This window comes from Bos indicus, chromosome 11 (genome assembly GCF_029378745.1).
Source record: "Bos indicus isolate NIAB-ARS_2022 breed Sahiwal x Tharparkar chromosome 11, NIAB-ARS_B.indTharparkar_mat_pri_1.0, whole genome shotgun sequence".
Taxonomy (NCBI): domain Eukaryota; kingdom Metazoa; phylum Chordata; class Mammalia; order Artiodactyla; family Bovidae; genus Bos; species Bos indicus.
Window position 1 is genome coordinate 94213659 of NC_091770.1, and position 23374 is coordinate 94237032.

The following is a 23374-nucleotide window of genomic DNA, read 5'->3' on the forward strand; positions in this document are numbered from 1 at the left end:
CACACTGTGACCCAGGGACTGCAGAGTCAGCAGCCGCCTGGCACAAGTGAAGAGACAGGCACAGGTGGTGACAGACTGAAAGTCTCAAGGAAGATCAGGGGTCACAGGTGAGTATCCAGAGCCCCAGAGCTCTGATCCACAGGCTCTTCAAGGAGCCTGGTGAGGTGGGGACAATCCCAGCTCCATCAGGGGTCATGGCGCCGCCCATGAAGCAGCGGGCAGATTTTCATCAGGCTGTAGCTGTTCTCCAGCGATCACTGTGTGCGGGGCTCTGGTCACTGGCCCGCCCGGCAGAGTTTGCAGTCAGAGTGACTCTGAGCACTGGCTGAGGGACTTGGAAAAGTGGCTCTTTCTCCCTTGGTGTCTCACTGTCATGTGGGAAAACCTGCCTCACGTGCAGAAAGTGCCCCCAGCCCGTGCCCACCTCCAACCACCATACCTGATAGTCAAAGGTCCCCGGCTGCTCCCTCAGGTCTTTGGGGGTCCGAAGGTCTTCCAAGCTTTTGGCCTGGCCCAGCTGCTGCAGCGGGACTTCCATGTCGAGGTTGCTGAAGACATCCTCCAGGAGGTTGATGCTGGCGGCCCGGTCGTGTGGAGCTGGGGTGGGGCCCACAGGCTCCCGCGCTCGCTGCTCCGGGCTTTCGGCCTCGTCCCCTGCACTGTCTGACTCCTTGAGTGTCCGATATGGCTGTGGCCTGGGGGGAGGCAGAGCAGGCTGGATTCTCCCACCCAGAGCCGTCCCGGAAGGAGCAAGCAGCCCCCACCCCGGAGAACTTCCAGGCCTCAAGGAGCACAGCTGGGAGCCTTGGGAGAGGAGAGTGTTCTGGGTCCCTGCGAGTGCAGGTGTCTGAACAGTGCCTGTCAGACAGGCAGACAGACCTGGGCTGATCTCGGGTTCCGCTCACTGAGGGGCCTTGGGCAAGTTGCTCTGGCTCTAGCTTGCACCAGGGAGCCCACTTAGTTTCCTCCAGACCACAAGACCTACCATAGAACTGGTCAGCAGGCTCCCACACCATTCACACAAGGCATGAGGAATGGGGCACGGCTGGAGAGGGAACCGGCAGGAGGACTCACTCCTGAGCCCGTTGTCCGTACCCTCACCCCTGCAGTAGTCGGGTCCTGGGCCCAGCCTGTGCGGAACTGAGCGGGGGGAACTCTCCCCCAGGGGGCTGCACAGTGCACCCCAGGATCCTCAGCCACGAACTACCTAGGCCTCAGCCTGTGCTGATCTCGGTTCCAGCCCTGGTGCCACCTCTTGCTGTGGGACCTTGGGCAAGTCACTTAACCTCTCTGAGCCTCAGCTGCTCCCCCGTTCCAGAGTGCACGTCCTTGCAACTGGTGGTGGAGATGACACGAGCAGACGTGGTGCCGGCTGTACAGCAGGCATGCTGAGGCTGTTAACACATCCTGTGCATTCATGCACCAAAATCTTATAGCCAACCCAGGTGCTGGGGACACTGGGTGCCTCTCGCTATCCTCTCTCACAAGCCTGAGCCCCAGGGTACGTGGAGAATGCTCCCCAGACCTCTTGTGAAACAAGGTCGGAGTAGCATCCTACCTCCAATCACAAGGCTCTGCCCCCTGGGTCAGGTGGAAACTGCTCATGGCTCTGGTAAAGTGGGGAAGGTCGCCACCTGGTGGTCTGAAGGCCCACTTGCATGAACCTGGGCAGGGGGACAGTCAGTAGAGGAAAAGGGGCTCAACCAACAGTCTTGACTCTGGCAAGGACTGCGTCAGACTGTACTATCTCCCTGAAGCCATACAAGCAGCCCATGAAGTAGGACTCACACCCTCCACTTTATAGATGAGGAAGCTGAAGCTCAGAGAGGCAAGTAACGGAACCTAAGTCACACAGCACCTGGCAAGAGGCAGAAGTGGAAGCCAAGTATGAGAAACTTCTAAAGTCCCTCACTTGCTCTAACTAAGCCATCTGACCAAGCTCCTTTAACCAAGTTTGAACACAGTGAAGGAGACAAAGAAAAGTCAGTGTGCTTTGTAGTTAAGGAAACAGTTTGTTTAGAAGGAATTCATTTTAAGATGGCCGTTTCCCTTTAAACACACACAAAACCCTATGCTTTTCATAGATCATGGTTCAGGGAGTGAGCATTATTTTAAATAATTAAGGCATCAATTAATTTAAAAAGAACGTGGCCAGCCAGATCCCACGGTGGGGGTCCTTGGCTGTTATCTGTGTGGGATCCTTTTACCAGCAAGGCAATTGTAAGTTGATACATGGCTGGACATTTCTTATTCCAATGATGCAATCTTTATTTTAATTAATAATAGAAATAATAACTGATACATTAAGTCTATGATATTATAGATACTATTGCTTAGGACAAGGCTTTTCTCCTAGTTTTAATGAAGGAGATTCACTGTACAGACCAGGCAGCACGCAAAACTTGGGCAACACTGGCTTAGGGCACTGCTCTCTAAGTGAGGACCTCAGGAGGGGGCTGACTTGCCTGCAGTCACAGGGGAGCTGGTGGCACAAAGGGCCAGAAGCTCCTTGCCTGTGGGGGCAGTGGCAGGAAGAGAGCTTTTGGGCTTGTCGGGTGCCCCAAGGAACCCACAGGCCCAGCCTTGGAGGAGAGAGTGGGTGCAGGGAGATAGTGAAGGGGGCTGACAAGGGGGGAGCAAGGGGAGAGCCCCTCTTCTGTAATCGGGCTGGAATGGTTCACTCCCCAAGGTCTGCTGTGGGTGTTCAGCAAAGGGCAGTTCCCTTCCCCTGAAGGCTCCCATTAGAAACACCATGCAAACAGATAAACACAGACCAGAGCTGGCCCTCTGCTCAGTCCCAGCTGGGAAAAGCCTGTGGGTGGAGAGGCAAGAAGTGGCGAAAAAAACAGGCAGCCACCAAAGCCCAGTTCCCGGGGTGGCTGTGTTGTGGTGAACCTTCTTTTTCTCTTTCTTTGTTGCAATTTGTAATTAGAAGGAGGCTTAGGCTATAAATAATAATGAGAAAAGTTATCTTAAAGTCAGACAAATCGGTAAGATCTTTGGCCATGCCATCATTAATATATATATATTCCATACCAGTAACTTTTTTTTGTTTTTTTTTTAAACTTTAAATCTGACGCTCCATCTCCATGGCTTCCCAAGGTGTGCTGAGATAAAGGAAGACTGGGCAGCAACAACCAGCCTATCCGCAGCCGACGCTGCAGTCGGCAACCCCAGTAACAGTCCAGTGCATTCTCCCTGTGAGGAAGGAGACCGATGTTCCCGTCTCACACCTTCACAGCCCAGTCACCCTTGTTACCTCACCCCATCGCCACAGGCCCTGTGGGGCTGGCGGAATGAACGCCCTGGGAGGAGGCACACGGCGGGCCGGGGGAGGTGCGCCGCCCTGCACGCAGGCGCCGGACGGCAGCAGCCCCAGGCACCCTCCCCACACGCAAGCACAAGCTGGCCACCCCCGCCCCTTCAAGTGGTCCCGGAGAGTCACCAAGCCGAGCTCAGGAAAACGGAAGAAGGAAGGAGAGACCATTCAAAGGGAGTGGAGAAGAAAAAGCTTTCGGTGAAGCCAGAGCTCGGGCCCTCTTCCCGCTGGCACTCATCGTCAGAGGAGTCTTCGGAGAGGAAGACAGCATAGTGTCGCAAGGGCCTTACGAGGCTGGGGCAGAGGGAGACAAGAGAGAAGACCGTTAGGAGGCACCTCAGGACCCCGCGTGGTGGGGAGGGAAGGAGGCCTGCAGGCCGGTGCCTGACCCTGGCCTCCCTCTGCCGGCCAGGGAGGAAGCTGTCCAGAGAAGGCCCGACAGGCCCCCACGGTGAGGAAGCTGGTCCCGAACAGAAAAGAAACTGTGGGTTTGCCACCTGTGTCAAGAGCCTTAAATGCATCTATGACCTCATGATTTCACTTTCATTTAGATACCCCAAACTGTAGCAACAGATTATGCACAAAGATGTCCATTACCGCTCTGTTTATAAAATACGAGACAATCTAAATTTCTGCAGTAGGAATCTGGTGAAGTGAATTATGGTACAGTTGGCTGAGTATTATCTTCTCATTAAACTATGTTTATAAAAACCTTCTGTCTCATTTGCTAATGGAAAAATGCATAGAAAAAAGACTGGAAAGGCAGGTGTCTAAATGTCAACAAAAGCTAGGGGATTTTGGGTAATTTTTTTTCCCTTCTCCCATTTTTTATTTTCGTGTCTTCTACATTTTCTCCAATGTGCATATCTACTTCAATAATCAGGAAAAAATAAAAAATGAAAAAGTTAAAGAAGAAAGTGAGCCACGTGGAAGAGCACTCGCAAGAAGGCCCTTTTCTGATTAGCGGCCGCTCTCTGGAGTCTCCCTCAGATGCCTCTTCAGAGAGTCTTTTTCATCTGTGATGTGGAAATTAAATATTCATTGTTATAAAAAATACATCTCCCTTGTCAGCCACCTGTGAGCTCTACCTCTATAAACACAAACACATACACAGCCCAGAGAAACTCCACGCCGGCTCCTATGAATTATACACTGACCAGGGCGCGTGAGAGGCGTGTGCTCAGGAGAGAGAGGCTGGACCCCACAGCTCTTGGTTCAAATCCTGGCCCCACGGCTGCTGCCCCAACATACAACTGGGGAGCCGGCAGCCCACGCCTCTACCCAGTGCAGAGGGCTGGACGCACACCGAGGGTCTCCTGGGCACTGGTGAAATTTGGAGAGGTACCTCAAACACAGGAGACACAGGGATACCTGATCGGGACTGTCTCCTCTCTCCCCAGACCCCAGCCAGAGCAGTCTCCTTTCTTTGCCTCATATGATGCAATTCCCTTCTGACTTCATTTCAGGAAGAGGAAACATGTCCAAAAAAGTGCATGGGTACCAGGGCTGGAGGGTAAGTGAGAGACAGCAGCTGTCCCTGGGGGGACTGGGCGAGTGGGCTGTGACCCACCATCCCCGGTGCTAAGACAGTTGTTACCCAAGGATATCTTGTTCTTTCAAATGTGGAATCAAAGCTGGCGCCCAGGGCTGAGGGCCCAGCACGATCACACTTGACCCTTCATTGCCTTGCACTGTCCCTGAAAGTTAGCCAGGCAGAGAGTTTTGTCCTCGTACTGAAGGGGAGGTTGAGGCTCAGAGAGGGGAATTCACTTGCCCAGGGCTGCACAGGGAGGTCACCACTCTCCTCTCCATTCCCAGGCCGCCTTCCCGGGTGTCAGGGACAAGATGCATGTCAGCCCACCAGGACTGGTGGCAGCATGGCCTAGAACGTGCATTTGTCTCTGCTCAGGAGAGAGGGCAGGAAGGTCTGACCCGCAGGAATGTGCCCTGGCCAGCACAGGGGCCAGACTGGGACATAAAATACAGCTCAGCAGAAGGGCCACTTTCCACATGGCGCCTGGAATGTTGCTCTGAATCACAGTCCTGGCCTTGCCAATCTCTTGATGGTGATTTCACCTCAGCTGGTCATGCAGTGTCTAAAGCATCAGCAGTACTGATGTTCAGATGTGTCTGGAATGACTTATTTATCTGTCTAAAGGTTAGGAGGACCCCTTCTTACTTGCCAGCACTGGACTGTTGTCCCGAGTGGGGTGGGGCGCAGCGGGGCAGGCACTCTGCCTTAGGCTGCACTCAGAGAACTCGTGGAAGGTGCTGGGCAGGCGGGAGGCTCTGAGCAGGGCGGGCGCTGCTTTGTGCCTAGCCCGCCATCTCTGTGCTGCTTTCCTGCTGCCCCTGCCACCTGCCTTTGCCTTTCCCTGCTGCACTGACTGCCCTGGCCTGCAACACTCAGCTCAAACCGCTCTCCTAGATGCCTTCCTGGAGCTCCCAGCGGAATTTTCTCCCTAGATGGAGTGGGCTTCTCCTTGGGCTGAGTGGTTTAGCGCTTCATCAGTACAGCTGTGTGTGTGCTGTGCTTAGTTGCTCAGCTGTGTCTGACTCTTTGCGACCCCATGGACTGTAGCCTGCCAGGCTCCTCTGTCCGTGGGGAGTCTCCAGGCAAGAATACTAGAGTGGGTTGCCATGCCCTCCTCCAGAATCATCAATAGAGCTGAACCTCTTGCAGTTCTGTTTGTGATGAGGTCCTCAAGGGCAGCAGCCTGGTGCATTCTCTCTATCCTCACACCCCTGGCACAGTGTTAGGGCAGAGGAAGTCTGCTGAGGGACTGAGCAGAAGCCAGCGTGCTGGGGAGACGAGGCCTCGCACGCGCCCATTTTATCCCTCTTTCTGGACACCCACCAGGCACATGATCCTTTCCTCAGCTTGAGGATGCAGTGTAGGAAGGTCCCCTCTCTGATGTGGAGAAAAGGGAACCCTCCGACACTGTTGGTGGGAATGTACATTGGTATAGCTACTATGGAGAGTCGTATGGAGGTGCCTTAAAAAACTAAAAACAGAGTTGCCGTGTGATCCTACAATCCCACTCCTGGGCATACATCCAGAGAAAACTCTAATTTGAAGGCATACACGCACCCAATATTCATAGCAGCACTATGCACAATAGCCAAGACATGGAAGCAACCTAAATGCCCATCGATAAATGGACGGATAAAGAAGATGTGGGACATGCATACACAATGAAATATTACTCAGCCATAAGAAGGGATGAAATAATGCCATTTGCAGCAACATGGATTGGACCTACAGATTGCTGTACTAAGTGAAATAAGACAGAAAAAGACGAATACCATAGGACATCATTTTTATGTGGAATCTAAAATGTGATTTAAATGAACTTATTTACAAAACAGAAACAGACTCACAGACAAAGAAAAACTTACGGTTACCAAAGGGGAAGGAGGGTGATAAATTAGGAGTTTGGAAATAGCAGATACAAACTACTATATATAAAATACATAAATATCAAGGTCCTACTGTAGAGCACAGGAAACTATAATATCTTACAATAAACCATAATGGGAAAGAATATGAAAAAGAATATTAATTTAAGAATGAATAGGACCACGTTTATGGATGAAAGTGTTATATATATACGGGGGCAGGTGGGAATCTCAGAAAAATGCTTACAATAGTATCCACAAGGAGGTACTGTGCCAGTGTCTTTACATAGGTTATTTCTACCACCCTGCCCCCACCCCCCAGCAGGAAGGTGTCACTGCACAGATTTTAGAGAGGACAAGACTGTCATAAGTCCATTCATCCACCTGTCTCGTCCAGTCACCCATGCACCCAATCGAAAAGCACAGCCTGAGTGCCGACTGAGAAGACCCAGTGCTAGATGAGCACTGGGGGTCATGGTGAAGAAGAAAGGTGTGATCAGGCCACCCAACCGGGAGGTGATGAGCAGGGACTCCAGTTCAGAGCCCTCTCCTTCCAGTCCTCTGGGCTGGTGGAAGGCTGTGTACATGTGGGCCTCGTATCTCTGCTTGAGTCAAACTGAATGAGGCTTTGGTGACGCTCAGATCCATCTTGAATGCATTCCAGAACCTGTCCAAGCACAGTCCCCTCCTCTGGCTTTGACAAGCAAGCAGAGAGCGCAGCTTGGCACATCAGCTGCATGCCACTAAAGCTGCCAGCAATATCTGGATTCATAGGAGAGCCAAGAGCCTTTGTGCTGGACTCTGCCTTGGTTTTCTTGTCAGGCTGCTGCACTTCCCATCATTGTCAGAATCCAGTGACTCCCGAGGGCAGATCACAGGTACTTGGGGGCGAGGTGGGGGACAGGGAGCCTCACTGTCCAGCTCAACATTTTCCTCTCCAGCTGGCTCTTTTGACCAGGCCAGGCTGGTCGGGCAGGGCTTCAACATGAGGTCCAGGGTGTCTCCTGGACACACTATCTGTCTCTCAAGAGTGATGGAAATACCCAGACAAGAACTCTGCCATGTGGTTTGATGAGAGTTTCTTCAGGGTAGGCTTTGGGCCACATGGATGACGATGCTGACACTAGCAGTATTTACAAGTGTTGGGCTAAATGCTGTCCGTACGGTTTCTGATTAATTACTCATCACATCATCCTTATTCTGCAGATAAAGCAGCCAAGGCTCAGAGAGGCAGAGTCACTTGCCCAGTGTCACACAGCAGCTAAGGGCAGAGCATGGAATTTGGATCCGCCTGACTCTAAAGCACTTTGTGATCCTGCCTCTTTAGTTCTGTGGATCTGAAACAATGAAATAAGGGGTTGTGTGTTTCTCCTTCCACTTTTGATAAAAGGTGAGATTTCAAAATAAACTTATTTAAATTCAGCTGCTCATGTTCGCCCATGAAACATACAGTCAGATATTTGTCAGAGATAAAGGATAAACCGTCGAATATGTCCAGGTTTAAATTTTTTATTAGCTTAAGGCAGAATATGAAAAAAAAAAGCATACCTCTTCCCTCATTAACCCAATTCAGCTACTACCCTGCAGTCTGCCACCCACCACTTGCCTGGATTTTATTACACACAAAGAGCTGTCTGTGAAAAGGCAGGTCGTGGCAAACTTGGCTACCCAGTGAGGGCTGCCGGGGTCTTGGCGAGAAAGAAAGGCCCGCTGTCCATCACATTCAGAGCCCAGCGTCTCCCACGGCTGCTCCCGCCTCTGCCCACCTCATCTCAGCGCGGAGTTCCCATGCAGATGACTCCCCGAACCCTCTCTAATGTTTGGTGTAACGTGTCGCTGGCTAGCACGCGCGTGTGACAGTGGTGACAGGCGCGGCTGTTCCTTTTTAAATACCATGTCAGAGACACGGCGTCAGGAAGCGGGGACGTGCTCTGTGGCTCTCTGCCGTGCCGGGATCGCACGGGCTTAGTTTTTAATGAGGAAGATCTGCATCTCGAGAGTTTTTTTCATGTGTCACATCGCGTGGACAAATCAGCAGCACGTCACGCTGGCCCACAATGAAATGCTGACAAATGTAGATATTTCAAATTTAATTGACATTTAAATATACTTGAGATAAAGAAGGGGAAAAAATCAGCAAGGACTTGGTCTCCAGAGGTAACGAATGAGGGGAGCTGGTGAACACGTTTTAAAGGATCATTTCATTCCAGCACAAAGGATCTTTACTTTACTGGATGCCGCTCTGGCATCCACTGATTACAAGGCTCCTGTTGGGCCGCTGGGCAGGGACAGGCCCCAAGACAAGGCCCGTCTGTCCACCCTCCCCCAAAGTGCCAGCCAGACCGACCTCGGGACAGTCATTGTACCTCCCTGAACCTCAGTTTCTTATCTGCAAAATGGAGATTCTACAGCCCTCTTGTTAGTCTTATCACAAGAGCTGAGTGAGGACACTCGTGAAGGGCTTCACACGGTGCCCAGTGCACACTCAGCTCCTGCCCAGATGCTACGCTCACCTGTCCACAGATTTTGCACCTCTCCACCCTGTTCAGAGTCTCCCCTGGGTGTTCAAGGACGAATAGAGTGGTCCTGCCTTCAAAGATCTCCCCAGTCAAGGTTGCTGGTCCCCAGCTGGGCACGTCTCAGCACATCAGAGTCACCTGAGAGCTCCCCCACCTGGAGGCGCTGCCATGCCTCCTTGCCAGCACTGCCACACAGGGCTGATACTCTGGAGGGCACCTTAGCACAGGCGTGGGTTAAAAAACAGAGAAAAAGGCTCTGAAGCAAGTCTCTTCTATGGAAGGGACGAGTGTGGTGGAGGACCCATAAGGGAAGCTCTGGAACGTCCACTGGAGCTATTCCATGTGCCTGGGGCAAGGCTAGGACTGCTAAACAGGAAGAAGAACTAAAGACAGATATGGGAACCTGCTGGACACGCGGTCTTTGTTCTCAGTGGTAGGTGAATATCCACTTAAGAACAGCGATGAGAGACTCGCTGCTGTGATGAGAAGGTGTCTTCCTGTCTCGTGGACTGGTCGAGGGTGGATGGTGAGTGTGAGGCCAGGGCCTTTCCTTCCTGTTGGGGACTTGCCCTGCCAGAGTGCAGTGGTGCGTGTGCCCAGCTCAGGGGCCCCTGGACAAGGCGCCACCTGGGAGGTGACATGGGGGCTGGGCTTTAATCGTGAGTCCAACAGAGGCTGTACAGTGGCCTGGAGGTGTCTCTGTGGAGGAGTGGGCACGGGGGCTTGAGGGTGGCAGGTGGGGTTGGCAGGGACCAGGTGGTGTGAGGTCGGGGTGGGGCGGTGGTGGCCTGGGGAGCCGGCACGGGGCACTTACTGGCTCCACTGCCCTCATCTCCATCTCCTGGGTTCGTTGTGCCTTTTACCTTTCTTTAGTATCTTGCTAATTGTCCACTTATTCATCAACCTGTGTCTGTCTATCTGCCTTCCTCCCACAAAGATCACTAGTGTGGACTCCCCATGTCCACACCCACACCCAGCAGGCTGAGGAGACCTTCCCTGGTGCCGGGTGGACACTCACGCAGGCGGAAAGGCCTGGCTCCACTCTCCCACCCTTCATGTTCTCTGCTGGAGGGAAGACGGGGAAGGGGACACCTTGGGGGCGCTCTCCTTACCCGGAAGAGAAATTATGTAGATGCTGAGAAACACCCATCCCTCATCCTGAGGACAGTCTCTGCCTGCCAAGAGCGCAAGTCTTTTCTAGGGACTGAGGCAGCAGTTGTGGGAAGGTGTCTGGTGTGGAAGCAGTGGATGTGGATGTGGGACCCAGTGGGCCTGGGTATACGTGCTGGAGCCAGGGCAGGTCATTCCACCTGACAGAGTCTTGGTTCCCCCGTGGCTGGGTGGGCTGACAATGCCGTCACTGTGAAGGCTTTGGGGGAGTAGGGGAGGCTAACCAAGATGACACATGTCAAAGTACTGGGCCCAGAACAGGCGCTTGGGAAATGGTGACATGGAATTTGGACTGGGGAGGGTGCTTGTTGGTGTGGCAGAGCCTTTCAGAGGAGACTGAGCTCAGTGACATCTTAAGGAGGGGGTGCTGTGTCTGAAGGCATCATAAAGGCTTGGCTTTTCAGTTGCATCTAATCCCCTACTGTGACCGCTCCTGGGAGAGTCCCTCCTTCCAGGTGGTAGGTGGAAGTGGTCGACATGAGGGGTTCCTGTGTCTTCCTGGGCTACTGTGTATGCCGGGGGCCCTGTGGCAGCTCCTGCTTTTCTAGTCTGGGCTCAGGCTTCATGCCTGGCTTCTGTCTTGGCTTTGTCTCTGGGGCCTAAAACTCACTGGTGGAGAGCGGGCAGGGGCCAAGTCGGGTCAGAAGCCTCTTGCCTCGCTAATTGAGTCTGCACCCACCTGCTTGATCTCCTGGCAGCTTGCCAGGCCGTAGTGCCCAGGAAGCTGCCCCTACCCCCTGGGTCCTAGGGCCCAGCTGGCACCCTGGAGATTGCTCCCGGGGCTGATTGCAGCTTCTAGCTCTTAGAGGGCCAGGCCAGGCAGGTGCTGCTAAGCCTCCTAATCACACCTGGCTCATAGCAGGTGCTCTTTACACATCTGTGGTTGTTAACTGACACCAGCCCTCATCTCCAGGACGCTGGGCTGTAAGCTGCCCGCGGGGATTCCTCCGTTCACTCATTCAGTAAATATCCCTGAGCAGAGCTGGGCCAGGCTCTGGTCTTGAAGTTGAAGAGTCAAAGCTGATGGTCACACAGCCCTGCCCTACTTACAGACTATGGGGGTCTGTGAGTGTGCGTGTGGCACGTGGTGATACATGACACGGTAGGTCATGGCTTCGTCAGGGGAAGTCCTGGGTGTTGTGGGCTTGGGAGGAGGCAGGCTGCAGCAGTCACGGCTGCTAACTGAGGATGCTTGTGTGGCTCCTATGGGCAGCTTCCCAGATTGTGTTCTTTGGGATGTTAACAGGTATTGCAAAAAAAAAAAAAAAGACGGCAAAGAGAGTTGTGCAATGTCTCGGACTGGCAGCTGGTGGGCCAGGATGCTGCCCAAGTCTGCGGATGCCAAGCCAGGCATGTACACCAGGCCCTCACTCTTGGGCAGCTCTGGGTCTGGACAGGAGGCAGAGGGGCTCCGGTTGTGATCCTGAGCCAGAGGCCGTGCTGAGCCCAAGGAGACTCAGCATGGGGGCAGGGGAAGTGGGGGTGAAGCAGACGTCATCTCCTGCCAGAGCATGTGTGCAACCAGCCTGAAGAGATACGACTGCAAAGTGTTCTGAGACCTGGTCTTTGGGCAGAGCTCTCACTAAATGCTTCTGGCAGCTTCTTCTGATCTTACTTTAATCTTTGGGGGCTTTGGGTACTGGGGTCATGCAGTGCAATTCAGATGAGCAGACTCTCCAATTCCTGAGCAGTGGGGGCTGGCCGTTTGGTGCACACACTGCCTGCCCAGCCAGCACCACCTGCAGAAGTACTCCTCGTCCAGAAGGATTTCTAAGGCCAGCCGCATGTCCCGATGGGTCTCTGGGACCCAGATTCCCGGGGATTCCACAGTTCTGATGGGAGTGTAAAGTGGTGTGATTCTTTCAGAAAGTTATTTAGCAACACAGAACAGAAATCTGTCTAAAAGACTGGTTGAGGACAGACTTTCCTGGCAGTCCAGTGGTGGAGACCTGGGGGTGTGGGTTCCATCCCTGGTGGGGAAGCTGAGATTCCATGTGCCTTGAATCTCACATGCCTTGAGGCCAAAAATCAAAGCAAAATAAGAAGCAGTAGTAACAAATTCAGTAAAGACTTAAAAAATGGTCCACATCAAAATATCTTAAAAAAAAAAAAAGACTGGTTAAGGGTTGGTCTTTGGTGTTACGGACAGCTCTGCCACTACCTAGCTTTGTGACCATGTGCAGCCAGCACTTCTTGGAGTCACAGCTACTACTTCTATACAACAGAGCTAATGACACCTACCCCTGCCCCCAGATTTCCATGAGGATTTAATGAAACAAAGTATGTAAAATGCTTAGCATGCCGTATTCAGTTAATGGTAGTTGTTCTTATAATGATATAAAAACTTGGAGGACAAGGACATTCACTTTGGCATTTTTCACATTTGTGAAAAACTGGAACAGTTTACAAATCCCATATAAGGGGTGTGGTCAGGCAGACCACACAGATACACACAGTGGGATCTTCCATTCCATGGTCACCACGGGGCTAACAAGGACGTGGGGATAGCGGCCTGTAAGAGTGGCTAAGGACAGACTTTCCTGGAAGTCCAGTGTACAATGGGATATTGCAAGGAAGCTGGCAGCTCTGCAAGATCCATCTAGAAAATCTGCAGAAATGCTAGTAAGTGGTGGAACTGAAGTAGTGGGATTCAGAATGAACTTGTCTCTTTTCCTTAACTTCCAGCTCACCTGTAAGGCTACTGGGTTATTTTTACAAACAAAGAAAATTACTGGTAAAGAGCAGTTTTTTTACATGGATCTGGCCAGAGAAATGACAGGGCAATGGCTTACAGGCCCCTGGTGGCTGAACATAGACTATTCTCACTTACTTATTTCGAACTCCAAATAACCAGCCTACAGCGGGTCAAGACTCAGGTGGCTGGAGGGTGCTCTGTGTCACCTTTAGCGGACAAGGTATGCACTGAAGGAGCTCAGTCTCTGCTGCTGGCAGGACTGGGCACACCTCAGATCTACAATGAGCACAAGCTCTGTCACCATTAGGACTCAGAAGACAGCCCTATCCTTCCAGGTAATTATGCAGATTTAAGAAAAGGTGGGGACTGCTCCTAACTGTCTCCCTCCCAACTCTCACAGCAGAATGAAATTTCGCGAATGAAAGAGAGGCACCTGGGGACCAGTAGGTCATCCCTTTCCTTTGGCCTCTGCTTGCTGTGTGTGGTCCTGAGGGGCGGGCAGTACTGAGCAGTGCTGCCTTTTACAGCTTGCTATCGACTCTTTCTAAGCCTTAGGTTGGATGCGAAATTGCCCCATATCTAGCAAGCCGGAGGGAAGATAAGGTGGGGCCTGGGAGCCATGCACGCTCCCGTTGAAAAGCCTACCTTTAATGGGGTGGGGAGCTGTGACCTCAGTGTGCCTACTGCAGCCACCATCATCCTCATAGTCATAATTAGGTTCTTAACAAAAAGGGCTGGATGCTGCAGAAGAAAGGACCAGGCCTGTCATCAAAAAGATGATCTCTCCATTTTCCAGCCCCCAGACCTTGGGCAAGTTATGGAAAGCCTCTCTCCGAGCCTCAGTTTCCCCATCTGTTCAATGGGAAAGCCACTACCCACCCTTCACCATCTTCAGGGATGTTCAGTATATGTCACTTCTCTTTCCTTCCCCAGATAGAAACACTCAGCCACCAGAGAACACTGCCTCCTGGGCTAGAAGAGGACTGAACAGCTCTGGTTCCCAACCCCAGGGAAGCAGAAAGGAAGGTAGCGTGCAGGATAAGACACCTCAGGACATGGAGCTCTCTGGGCAAAGCCAGGAGAACAATGGACCCCCTTGGGCAGCACAGTACAACCGAGAGAACGAAGCTGAGCAGCACCGGGAGTCCTGGCCCTGCCGCTTTCTAACTGGATGGCCTGGAACCCTGGTTCATTCCTTCCTGAGCCTGAGTTCCCATTCTGTGGGAAGGATGCCTAAGAGGGCCCAGAACACATCAGGAGCTCACTGTACTCGCTGCCAACTGGCCTCTGACCCACGGCCCATTCCGTCCGATCCCTCCTAATCCTAACTCTTACCCTAGGGGATCCTTGGGGCATACCATCAGTCCTGCTGTGAATAATAATGTAAGTAGCTAATACTTCTGGAGAAGTCATCACTGAATATTAATGAGCTAATGTTAACTGAAAAACAGAGGGAAATGTTATCCCCAGAAGACTTCCTAAAGGAGTCTTCCAATCGCCATCAAATGGTTTTGAGGGGCTAGGACACCTACTTTTCACTGGGGAAGAAAATTTAACATAGGAAACATTTTGCTTTGGGAAATTGCAAGTCAATAAAATTTAGCTGTGGGATTCCCCTTAGGGCACCCTTTAAAATCTTAAGAAGCTCACACCTGGTAGGTTTTTGAAGATGTTTGTGGAATGAATGGAGGCAAGAATGGACATAAGTTGGAAAGCAAAAAAATGGACTTCAGTGAAGGCAGTGGCCAGCAGTGCTGCGGCAGTGCCAGCGGCCTCGATGAATTCCAGATGCTGCTGCCGCAGGAGGCTGTGGAGACCGACTTATTCTGAATCAGCTCCATCTTGTGGTCCACACAGTTAATTATTTAATGTGCTTTTTGGAAGTGAAAGTTGGGGCAAGAAGTCAGGAGGACCGAATCCCGCCCTCCACTTCAAAGATCCTGTGTCTCCTTCTGCCACCAAAAATCCTCCAAGTTTCTGATGCACTCTGATATTCCCAGCGGAGACAAAGATTGTGATTCAAGAGAATCCAGGCCAGATTAAAGGGCCAGGCACCGAGTCCGCGTGCCCAGCACTGAACCACCCGCAACAAAGCCCCATTAGGATGTGGCTCCTGCCCGCCGGCTTGTCTTCTCGTGTCTCCCGACACAATGCTGACAGACTGGGGAGGGGCGGGTTCTTCCCCCCAAAACAACATTTTATGAGGAGTCTGTTTTATTAAAATATTTTCCGCTGGATGCTTCCTGTGTTTCAAGAAGTTGGTCTTGCCAGCTGGAGCTGATGACAGTTGAGAAAAACACATCCAAGTGCTGTTGTGACATGGCATTTGGAAGTGGAGCACAACAGGGGGTGGGGGCAGGGAGAAGGCAGCATGGGAAGAGACGCAGGGAAACACCCGGGTTACACCAGAAATGTCACTGGCGTTATAGGAATACAGCCCTGCCTTCCCTCACCCCATAAAAAAAAAAAGAAGTGAACAGAAACTCTTGGAATGATGTTCTAAAATGTACCTCCCTATCTCCTGGTGGGCCACTGTACGGTGGAGCACTGTTATGCGTGATCACAGAGAACCTGTCATTTGTCTTCTATAACTGCCAGTGTGCCAGCCCACTAAACTAGCCAACCCTGCTCCCACCGGTTCATTTCAACCTCAAATGTTTCCCCCAAAGAAATCCAGAACAAGGCATAATGCAATAAAACAAAACAAAACCCACACAAAGTGGTACCGACCCAGCTCTGGTAACCACCAGAATGATGGGGGTGCCAGACCCTGGCTCTTTGCATACACTGACGCAGCAATCTCCTATCACGGGGCTGGAAAAGCGACAGCATAAACACGTGTGGTGGGGAGGTCCAAGCTCTAATCGGGACTTGGCCACAAATGGGCAATGCTTTTCGGTAGACTGGCAAGTGTTGGTGTGTTTCTGGTACAATGCAAGGATATTCTGGATTTGCCTTTCAGTATCTCCAGGCCCATGACCCTCTATCCAGTACATAAATATTATGTACTGGATAATAAAATATTTAGTCCAGTTTTAAAGAGATGACTCTCAAGAAAAGTGACGCACTTCTTCCCCCTAAAGAGAAATCTTTGGGCTCTGAGGCACTCTGAAGCCACACTGCATTCTCTCCACAAGGGGGCAATCATAATCCACGGCAGGGAAACAATCCGCATTCCCTTTGTGCACAGCTCAAGTGAAACCTACACCCGACTTCTGGAGTCCTCTCTTCCAAATTCTCCATCACCACGCATCTCCCAAGACACACAGACACACAGGTTTGAGGGCCTCCTAGGCAGGCTGGTTCTGTAACCACACCGCAGTCTCCCGTGATACTGAACTATATACCAGAGAATCCTGGATGACAGGCAGGCTAGGCCACAGCCCGGCATCTGAGAATTTCTGCTTTCTTTTGGCTTCTATTCTTGCTAGGACCTGCCATCTCTCTTAACTTCCTTCTCTGAGAACTTTTCTGAAAACAGGGCAGCCAGGAGAAGCACTGCCCTCTTCACCCAAGGGACATCAGGGTCCCAGGGGCAATGATTTTGGCTCGCAAAAACCCGAGGTGGATTCATGTACTTTTCAGGGCGTCATGGGAAGCCGGCGTGTAGCTGCTGAGTTGTCTGGGCAGAGACCAGGGGCTGTGCACCTTGGGGACCAAGGGCAGACAGCATCCTCTGATGGAAGCAGTGCTACCTTCTCCAGACAGCGCTGAAGCCAGGAAGCCTCTCACATTCACACCGCTCACCTCTGGCCCTGGCGTTCCCCTCACCTACCCAACGTCCGCCCAGAGAATGACTCTAAGCCAGGTCCTCTGCTTGCTATGGGGCATGAAACCCAGCACCTGTCCTGAGGAGCTCTGGGCCCGAGAGCTAGAAAAGCAGACTCATGATGAGCTAAACGCTATGGCACAGGTGAGCAGAGGTGCTGGTGCGGGGGGCGGTGGATGAGGATAGCCCTGGGTGTACCTCCCTCGAGCAGCCCAGGCCTAGGAAGGTGGCGCGTGTGTGAGTCGCTCAGTCGTGTCTGACTCTTTGCAGTCCCAAGGACTGTAGCCCACCAGATTCCATGGGTCTTGGCCCTCATTAAATAGGCAGCCTCCTCAACTGGGTTCCTAACTCTCTCCTGCTGACCCTCTATTTTTAGCGTAAGAAAAAGCCGAGAACCACTTTCTGAGCTTGTCTGAGTACCCCGTGGGTGTCACTACTCAAAACCCAGCCTGGTGCCCGGCATCCTGGCCTCTGGGGCCTCCTGCTGGTGTGACAACTGCCAGCGGAACCGACACTGAAGATCAAGCCCTGCTCCCCGACTGACCTCTTTGTGAAACACCCGCTCAGGGCTCCGGGGAAGCCCTTCAAAGGCCAGGGCTGCCGCGTGGGCTCCACAAAGCACTGGCCCCCCTGGGCTCCTGCAGAGGGGAGGGGAGGACGGGGTACTCACTGGTCGGGGCTCGAGACGGACGTCCTTCGGGCTTCCACTGTGATGTTGCTCTTCGGTCTTTTAACGACGTGTGGACGGGGAGGGCGCACCTAGAATGGGCATGGGGAAAATCCCCAAGAAGGGCTGAGTTGGAAAAGCCATTCAAGGACATTTTCAAGATGTAGGTAAGCAGCCCTAAAACAAACGTTAAGGGATTTTCAGAGCACAGACTTAAAGGCTGTGCTTATGATGGAGACTTTTGAAGTGGTGGCGGATCTGTGAACTGGAATCTGTGGCCTACTCAAAGGAGAAAGGCTCTTCTGAAGGGCTGGGTGTCCTGATTTGCACCCAGCGGGTGGTTCCACCTGCTTCCTTGTGGGGCTGCCCTGAGGGCTCAGCGAGACACTGTCTGGGCATGACCCGGAACAAAGAGGCCCTAATAGTAAGTCCCGCTTGCCTTCTCCTGGAACCTGGAAACCAGTTTGTTAGAACAAGGAGGTTTCACTCAGACTTTGTGTTTAGGGCACACATGCCTATTTTGTTCTTTTTAACAGCTGAATTATAGGATGCTTGTTTTACTCTCTAAGTGGGAGGGTGGAGAAGCAAATACTAACAGCATTAGGGCACCAATTAAAGTCCTCCTTCTGCTCCCCTGGGCAGCCCTGTGCAAGGCTCGGTCTGGACCCTCACACAGTCCGTGTGGCCACTGCACTCACCACACAGACAAGCTCAAGGGCCGGAGCCGGGGGTATTGACGGTGAAGTGCACAGTCTCCTGGTCCACGGCCAGACTGCAGAGACACGGTGGTTTTTTTTTACTACCTACGGCCTCTGAAGGCTAAGATGAGGGATTGTATAAAAAGACACTTCCTTTTCCTACTAGAGCCGGTGATGACAGTTAGGCTAAGAATTTCTAGGTGTCCTTAGAAGAACGCTCGTTTGGGCCAGTCAACACTAACTGGCTTTAAATTTGGCACCACCATCTCTGTACAATGCCAGAGGAGGACTGGAGAGAGCCTATCTATGAATTTTGTTGCCAGTAAGAAGCACCGAGCAGCCCAGTGCGGGCTGCTCCTGTTCTGCAGACGAGGGGCCACTGCAGGCAACGCCACACTTGCCGAGGTTAGTGGACAAGACCGAGAAGGAGAGCACAGGCACGCTCCAAACCCCGCGCCCTCTCCTGGAACCTTCCCCAGCCCCAAACCCCGCGCTGCTGGGCGACCCAACACGATGGCCCGGAATACAGGTTACAGAAGCTGGCTGCATAAGAGACAAGTCTTTACTGAGTTTCATCAGGCCCTCAGGCCTCCTCACATCTGATCTAACCAGAGTTTTTCCTGTGGAACAGCCAGTCTGATCTCAGCCTGGTTTGGCAAATCAGAGATGTGGTAAAAGCCAAGTGCATTCCACTGAACTTGCTGTCTGCTATGGGGTTACTGTGACGCTCCAATGAGCTCATGGAGGAGAAGCGCTGGCATGGGGCCTGGCACACAGTAGGGGCTCAATACAAGCTCATCGTGCTTCCCTGTGACCTTATCAATAGCAGACGGAAGACAGGGGGCATCTCTGAATTAGAAGATGGATTTATGATGGTCTCATCCTTGCCTAGCACTCCGCTCCATGCCTGTATTAGTGACCCCCTCAGCTGGGTTTTTTGAAATGAATGTTGCTGCTTGGAATCTAAGAAGCGCGTAATAATGTTGCTGTTATTATCACTGCTATTAGAACAGTGCCTTCCACGGTGCAGACGGACGTCCAGTCACTGGCTGCTGAGCACACGAGTGGATCCACCCCACACCCACGCTAACCCTGAACTGGTTTCTGGCCCAGAGCCTGCCTCCTCTGGCAGCTGGTAAGCAGGATCACCTGGTTTGCACCTGACTTTGCACCACAAAGAGGGCATGCAGTTGGGGGCAACTGCTGCCTTGCCCCGGGGTCCTGGGGTGGGGGCTTCAGGAAGGTCAGACAGTAAGGCCCGTTCGCCTGTCCCTGCCCACAGCTGCTCCTCGTACAATAGAGGTGGGTTAGGAATGTGAACTTGTGGCTGAAATGGGGGGATTAAGTTTGTGGCAACTTCAACTGAACTTGCAACGTGGTGAAACATGGGGAAAAAGAACAACAGAGCTAATTAGACGAGCTGAGCTGTCAGAGTGCCGCTGAATGGCTCAGCGCCAACAAACAAAAGGAATGGGTTGGCAATCAGCAGGATCGATGGAGAAGACTGCTTCATTAGGGATGATAAACCAGACAGAGCGGGAGAGGGAGGGGTGGGAGGGGGAGGGCGGCAGCAGAGGCGGGGGAGGGAGAAAAAGGCTCGGCAGACCCAGAGACAGTCACCCGCACGGCTGCAGGCACACCCAGAGTCACACGCACGTCTGACTGGTGTGGACAAAGCAGACGCAAAATTATACTCACGGACAGACAACCACCCAGAGACATGCATGGAGGCATGGAGATGCCAACAGACCCACAGTCTCGCAAATACTCACAGAGGCACGCACAGGAGGAGAAGGCCCACGCACGGATCTCTCTTTCTCTCTCTCTCACACACACACACACACACACACGCACACACACACACACACACGGCCGTGGACGTACAGCTAGAGCCACACCAGACACAGACACACACAGACAAAATGGTTTAATTAAGCCCGAATCACAAGACGATGCAGACAACTGGCCCGTCATATTTCAGTGATCAGATGCATCTTTCCGGGGTGCTTAGGAAGGGTGGGGGCTGGGGATGAGGGAAGAAACCAGGCGAACACACAACGCGACTGGCGCACCAGCACTCCGGTCCCAGCCGCGCTGGGGAGAAAATGCTAAACAGGGATTTAGAGCTCTGTTCAAGGGGGACTTGAGGGGAAAGTTGGGAAACCAGCCAATTCCCCACTGGATTTAAAACCTGAGAAATCTAAGTCGGCAGGGTTAAATGTGTATTGAATACAAAAGCACCGAGTACATTTGATTTTAATGGTGAGCAAGAAATAATAAATACAGAGCTTATAAAGCGCTTCACATGCGGCCGACCACAGCCTGCCTCTCCCCTGCACGCCCCAGCCCACTCCCCTGAGTCCACAGACACTGGCAAGGCTTTCTTCTGCTCTTTTCTTTCTCTGCTTTTTACAAAGAAAATCTAAATCCTCTGGTCACATCTGAACTCCAGCGACAGGTGCCAGGCTACAAAGCTCCTTCCAAAAAGGCTGGATGCTGGCCCCCACGCTCCCACTGCCCTGGGCTGACAGCCATACTTCTGCCGAGAATGCCTGCGGCTAAGTGACCCAGCAAAGCCCGGTCAGGGGCCAGAGGCTCCTGACATGGGAGCTTGGCGGGCCGTCATCTCTGAGGCCCTTGAAGCCACGGGGCTCATACTCCACGTCTTCCAGGTTCACCCCTAGTGTGCAGGGGTGCCCATGGGAATGCTTGCGTGAGGGCACTCAGAATGAACAGACCTGGGGTACCGGCGAATGCAAGGCCCCGAAAGCACAGAACTTCTAGGGCTCCCACATTAGCCCCACAGTGACCCTGCTTTGGATGAAGGTATTTGGGTGGGCAGAACTGGGCTACGTGTGTCCACCTCTTGCCAGGGACTGTGCTAGGTACTACAAATATACGACCTCATAACCCCACCAGGTAGGTAGGGCAACCCATTTTATAAATGATGAAACTAAGGCTCAGAGAAGGTATGCATATGGCTCCACGTCACACAGCGAAGAAGTGTCCAAACTGTGATTCAAACTAAGACAGGCCTCTCTGGCTTCCAGGCCCAGGAGGATCAGTTCTGTTCGGCCACCTGCCTCTTCAGTGTCTCATAATCCTAGACCCCTGAATGCCAGGCCAGTCACCTCCCACACTAGGGCAGTGGCAGCAGCAGCTGCTACTCAGTGTTCAGGGCAGTATTTGCCTTCCCAAGTCCTCAGTCACTGGTGGATGTGGCTGGATTCCAGCCCTCCTCACCCCTACCCCCCAGGCTGTCCGGGTCCTCACACTGGCTACACAACCAGTCAAAAGTAGTCAAAAGTAGCTGTCTCCAGATTCTGAGTTCTTCCAAGGGGAGCAGTCCTGCCCCGGATCCTACTAAGAGATTCCCTGCCATCTTTGATCCTAGGTCCCTCCAGGCACTTCTTAGTGCTAGCCACTGGATGACTCTGACTTGAGAGAGGCTGCTTGGTGAGGAGTGAGGAGAGGCAGGGCAGAAGCAGGCCTGGGCTCAAAGGCCAGCATGGCCTCTGATTATCTCTGTGGTTTCAGCTGCCAGCTGGGGACATAGCATCTGCCTCCTCTGGGTTGTTGTAAGGACAGAGGAGCAGAGTCTGAGGCACATTAAAGGTGCTCACTAAATGTCATTTCTTCTCACCTCTGCATCCGTGCCAGGGCCTAACACTGCAGTAGTGATTCCATAGGAAACACAAGCTACCATTGATTAAATTTTTCTCACCTGAAGGTTCTCCCCCCATCCTTTGTACTAAGATGGACTCTGTAGAGATGGAGGGCCCAGGGAACTTGGTATGCATGAAAGACCACAGGTTCTAGAGTCTGGTGACCCCTTTGTGTAGTTGAGGGACTTGGGTTAAGTTACTGAGCGTCAGTTTTCTCATTTAAAACGGGTGGAGGAGATGCCTACTTCATACAGATTCTGTGAGGCTCAGCTGGGATGATATGACTAAGAATGATTCGCTGACTATGAAAATCCTAGGTGAATGATTAAGAAACTGGGTCATTCCTTAGAAGTTTTAAGACTGAAAAATCTATTAAGAAGAATAAGAACCACTACTGTGTCCCAGGCCCTGTGCAAGGAGCCTTACAAATGATGTCTATACTCATGCTCACAAAAAACCTCCATGAACAAGGGTGTATTAGAGAGAGAGAGGGGCGAGGCTCAGAGAGAGCTTCAGGACTTGCCTAGAGTCACACAATCCGGGTATCAAGCCTGGCTCTGTCTATTCCCCAGATCCACGTTGCTATTGACTGCACTGAAATTCTCACTAAATCACACAATACTTGACCCAGACATTGGCTTCCTGTCCCCCAGAGCAGTTTCTCTTTGCTGTTTGTGCCTCCCACCCAATGACAATAAGCAGAAACATTTCAGCCCCTCGACAGCTGTGCTGACCATGGTGTGACTGGGGTACGGGATGGCTCTGTCACGTGTGGAACCTCAGTGTCATGGCTGCCTCCACCCCAGCCCTGCAGCTCCCGTACACGGGAGGGAAGGGAAGGGAAGGAAGACAGTGCCACAGAATGTTCCAACATCCATGCAGAGAAGGCCACCCATCCGACATTAGGTACGTGCAACAAGGATTCAAAAGACACAGTTTGAGAGCACTCCTAACCACTTCTGGTTTGGTGCCATCTGATTCAAATAGATCTTCACTCTAATAAACTCTTAAAAAAAAAAAAAAAAAGCCAGACACAGCTCAGCCCAGTCACCTGCACCCCTCAGCTGCCACACTTTTCAAGATGGATGTGGACACCACAGCAGGGAGGGCAGGAGGGGCTGGGACTCGGGTTTGTGGGGAAACATGATGGCCACTGGGCTGGAACCAGACCCCTTTTGCTTGACTGCAAGAGTGGTGGCTGCTTTGAACAAGAAACAGAGAAACTCTTCTCTTGGTCAACAGCCCTCACTCAATGGTCCCAGCCAGTTTCCTTCCCACTTGAAAGGAAGCTGCTAAAGTTATCAGGCCTCAGCATGACTGAAGCCTTAGCTCACAAGAAAAGGACTTCACTGATGCTGAACACCGGATCTGCGCCCAGTATTTTCCCAAGGCGTTTCTCTTGAGAAGACATGGATGGGTCCCTCTCCCTTGCCTGCCCATTCCCAGGTGTTGGTGGGTTTATCACATCTCGTC

At 52.2% G+C, this 23374-nt stretch overlaps 1 protein-coding gene across 7 annotated transcripts in view; it reads right to left on the bottom strand.

The window, feature by feature from the left end:
- The window catches only part of DENND1A (DENN domain containing 1A), a 531199-nt gene that overhangs the window by 3848 nt on the left and 503977 nt on the right, over positions 1-23374 (bottom strand). For 3 of the 7 annotated variants that reach the window (XM_070798129.1, XM_070798130.1, XM_070798128.1), the window contains 3 exons: positions 17542-17630; positions 3485-3613; positions 440-695 (listed from right to left, as the gene is read on the bottom strand). In XM_070798129.1, coding sequence (XP_070654230.1) covers positions 440-695; positions 3485-3613; positions 17542-17630 — 474 coding nt within the window. The remainder of the gene's footprint in view (positions 1-439; positions 696-3484; positions 3614-17541; positions 17631-23374) is intronic. The other 4 variants (XM_070798131.1, XM_070798132.1, XM_070798133.1 and 1 more) reach the window with 2 other exon arrangements.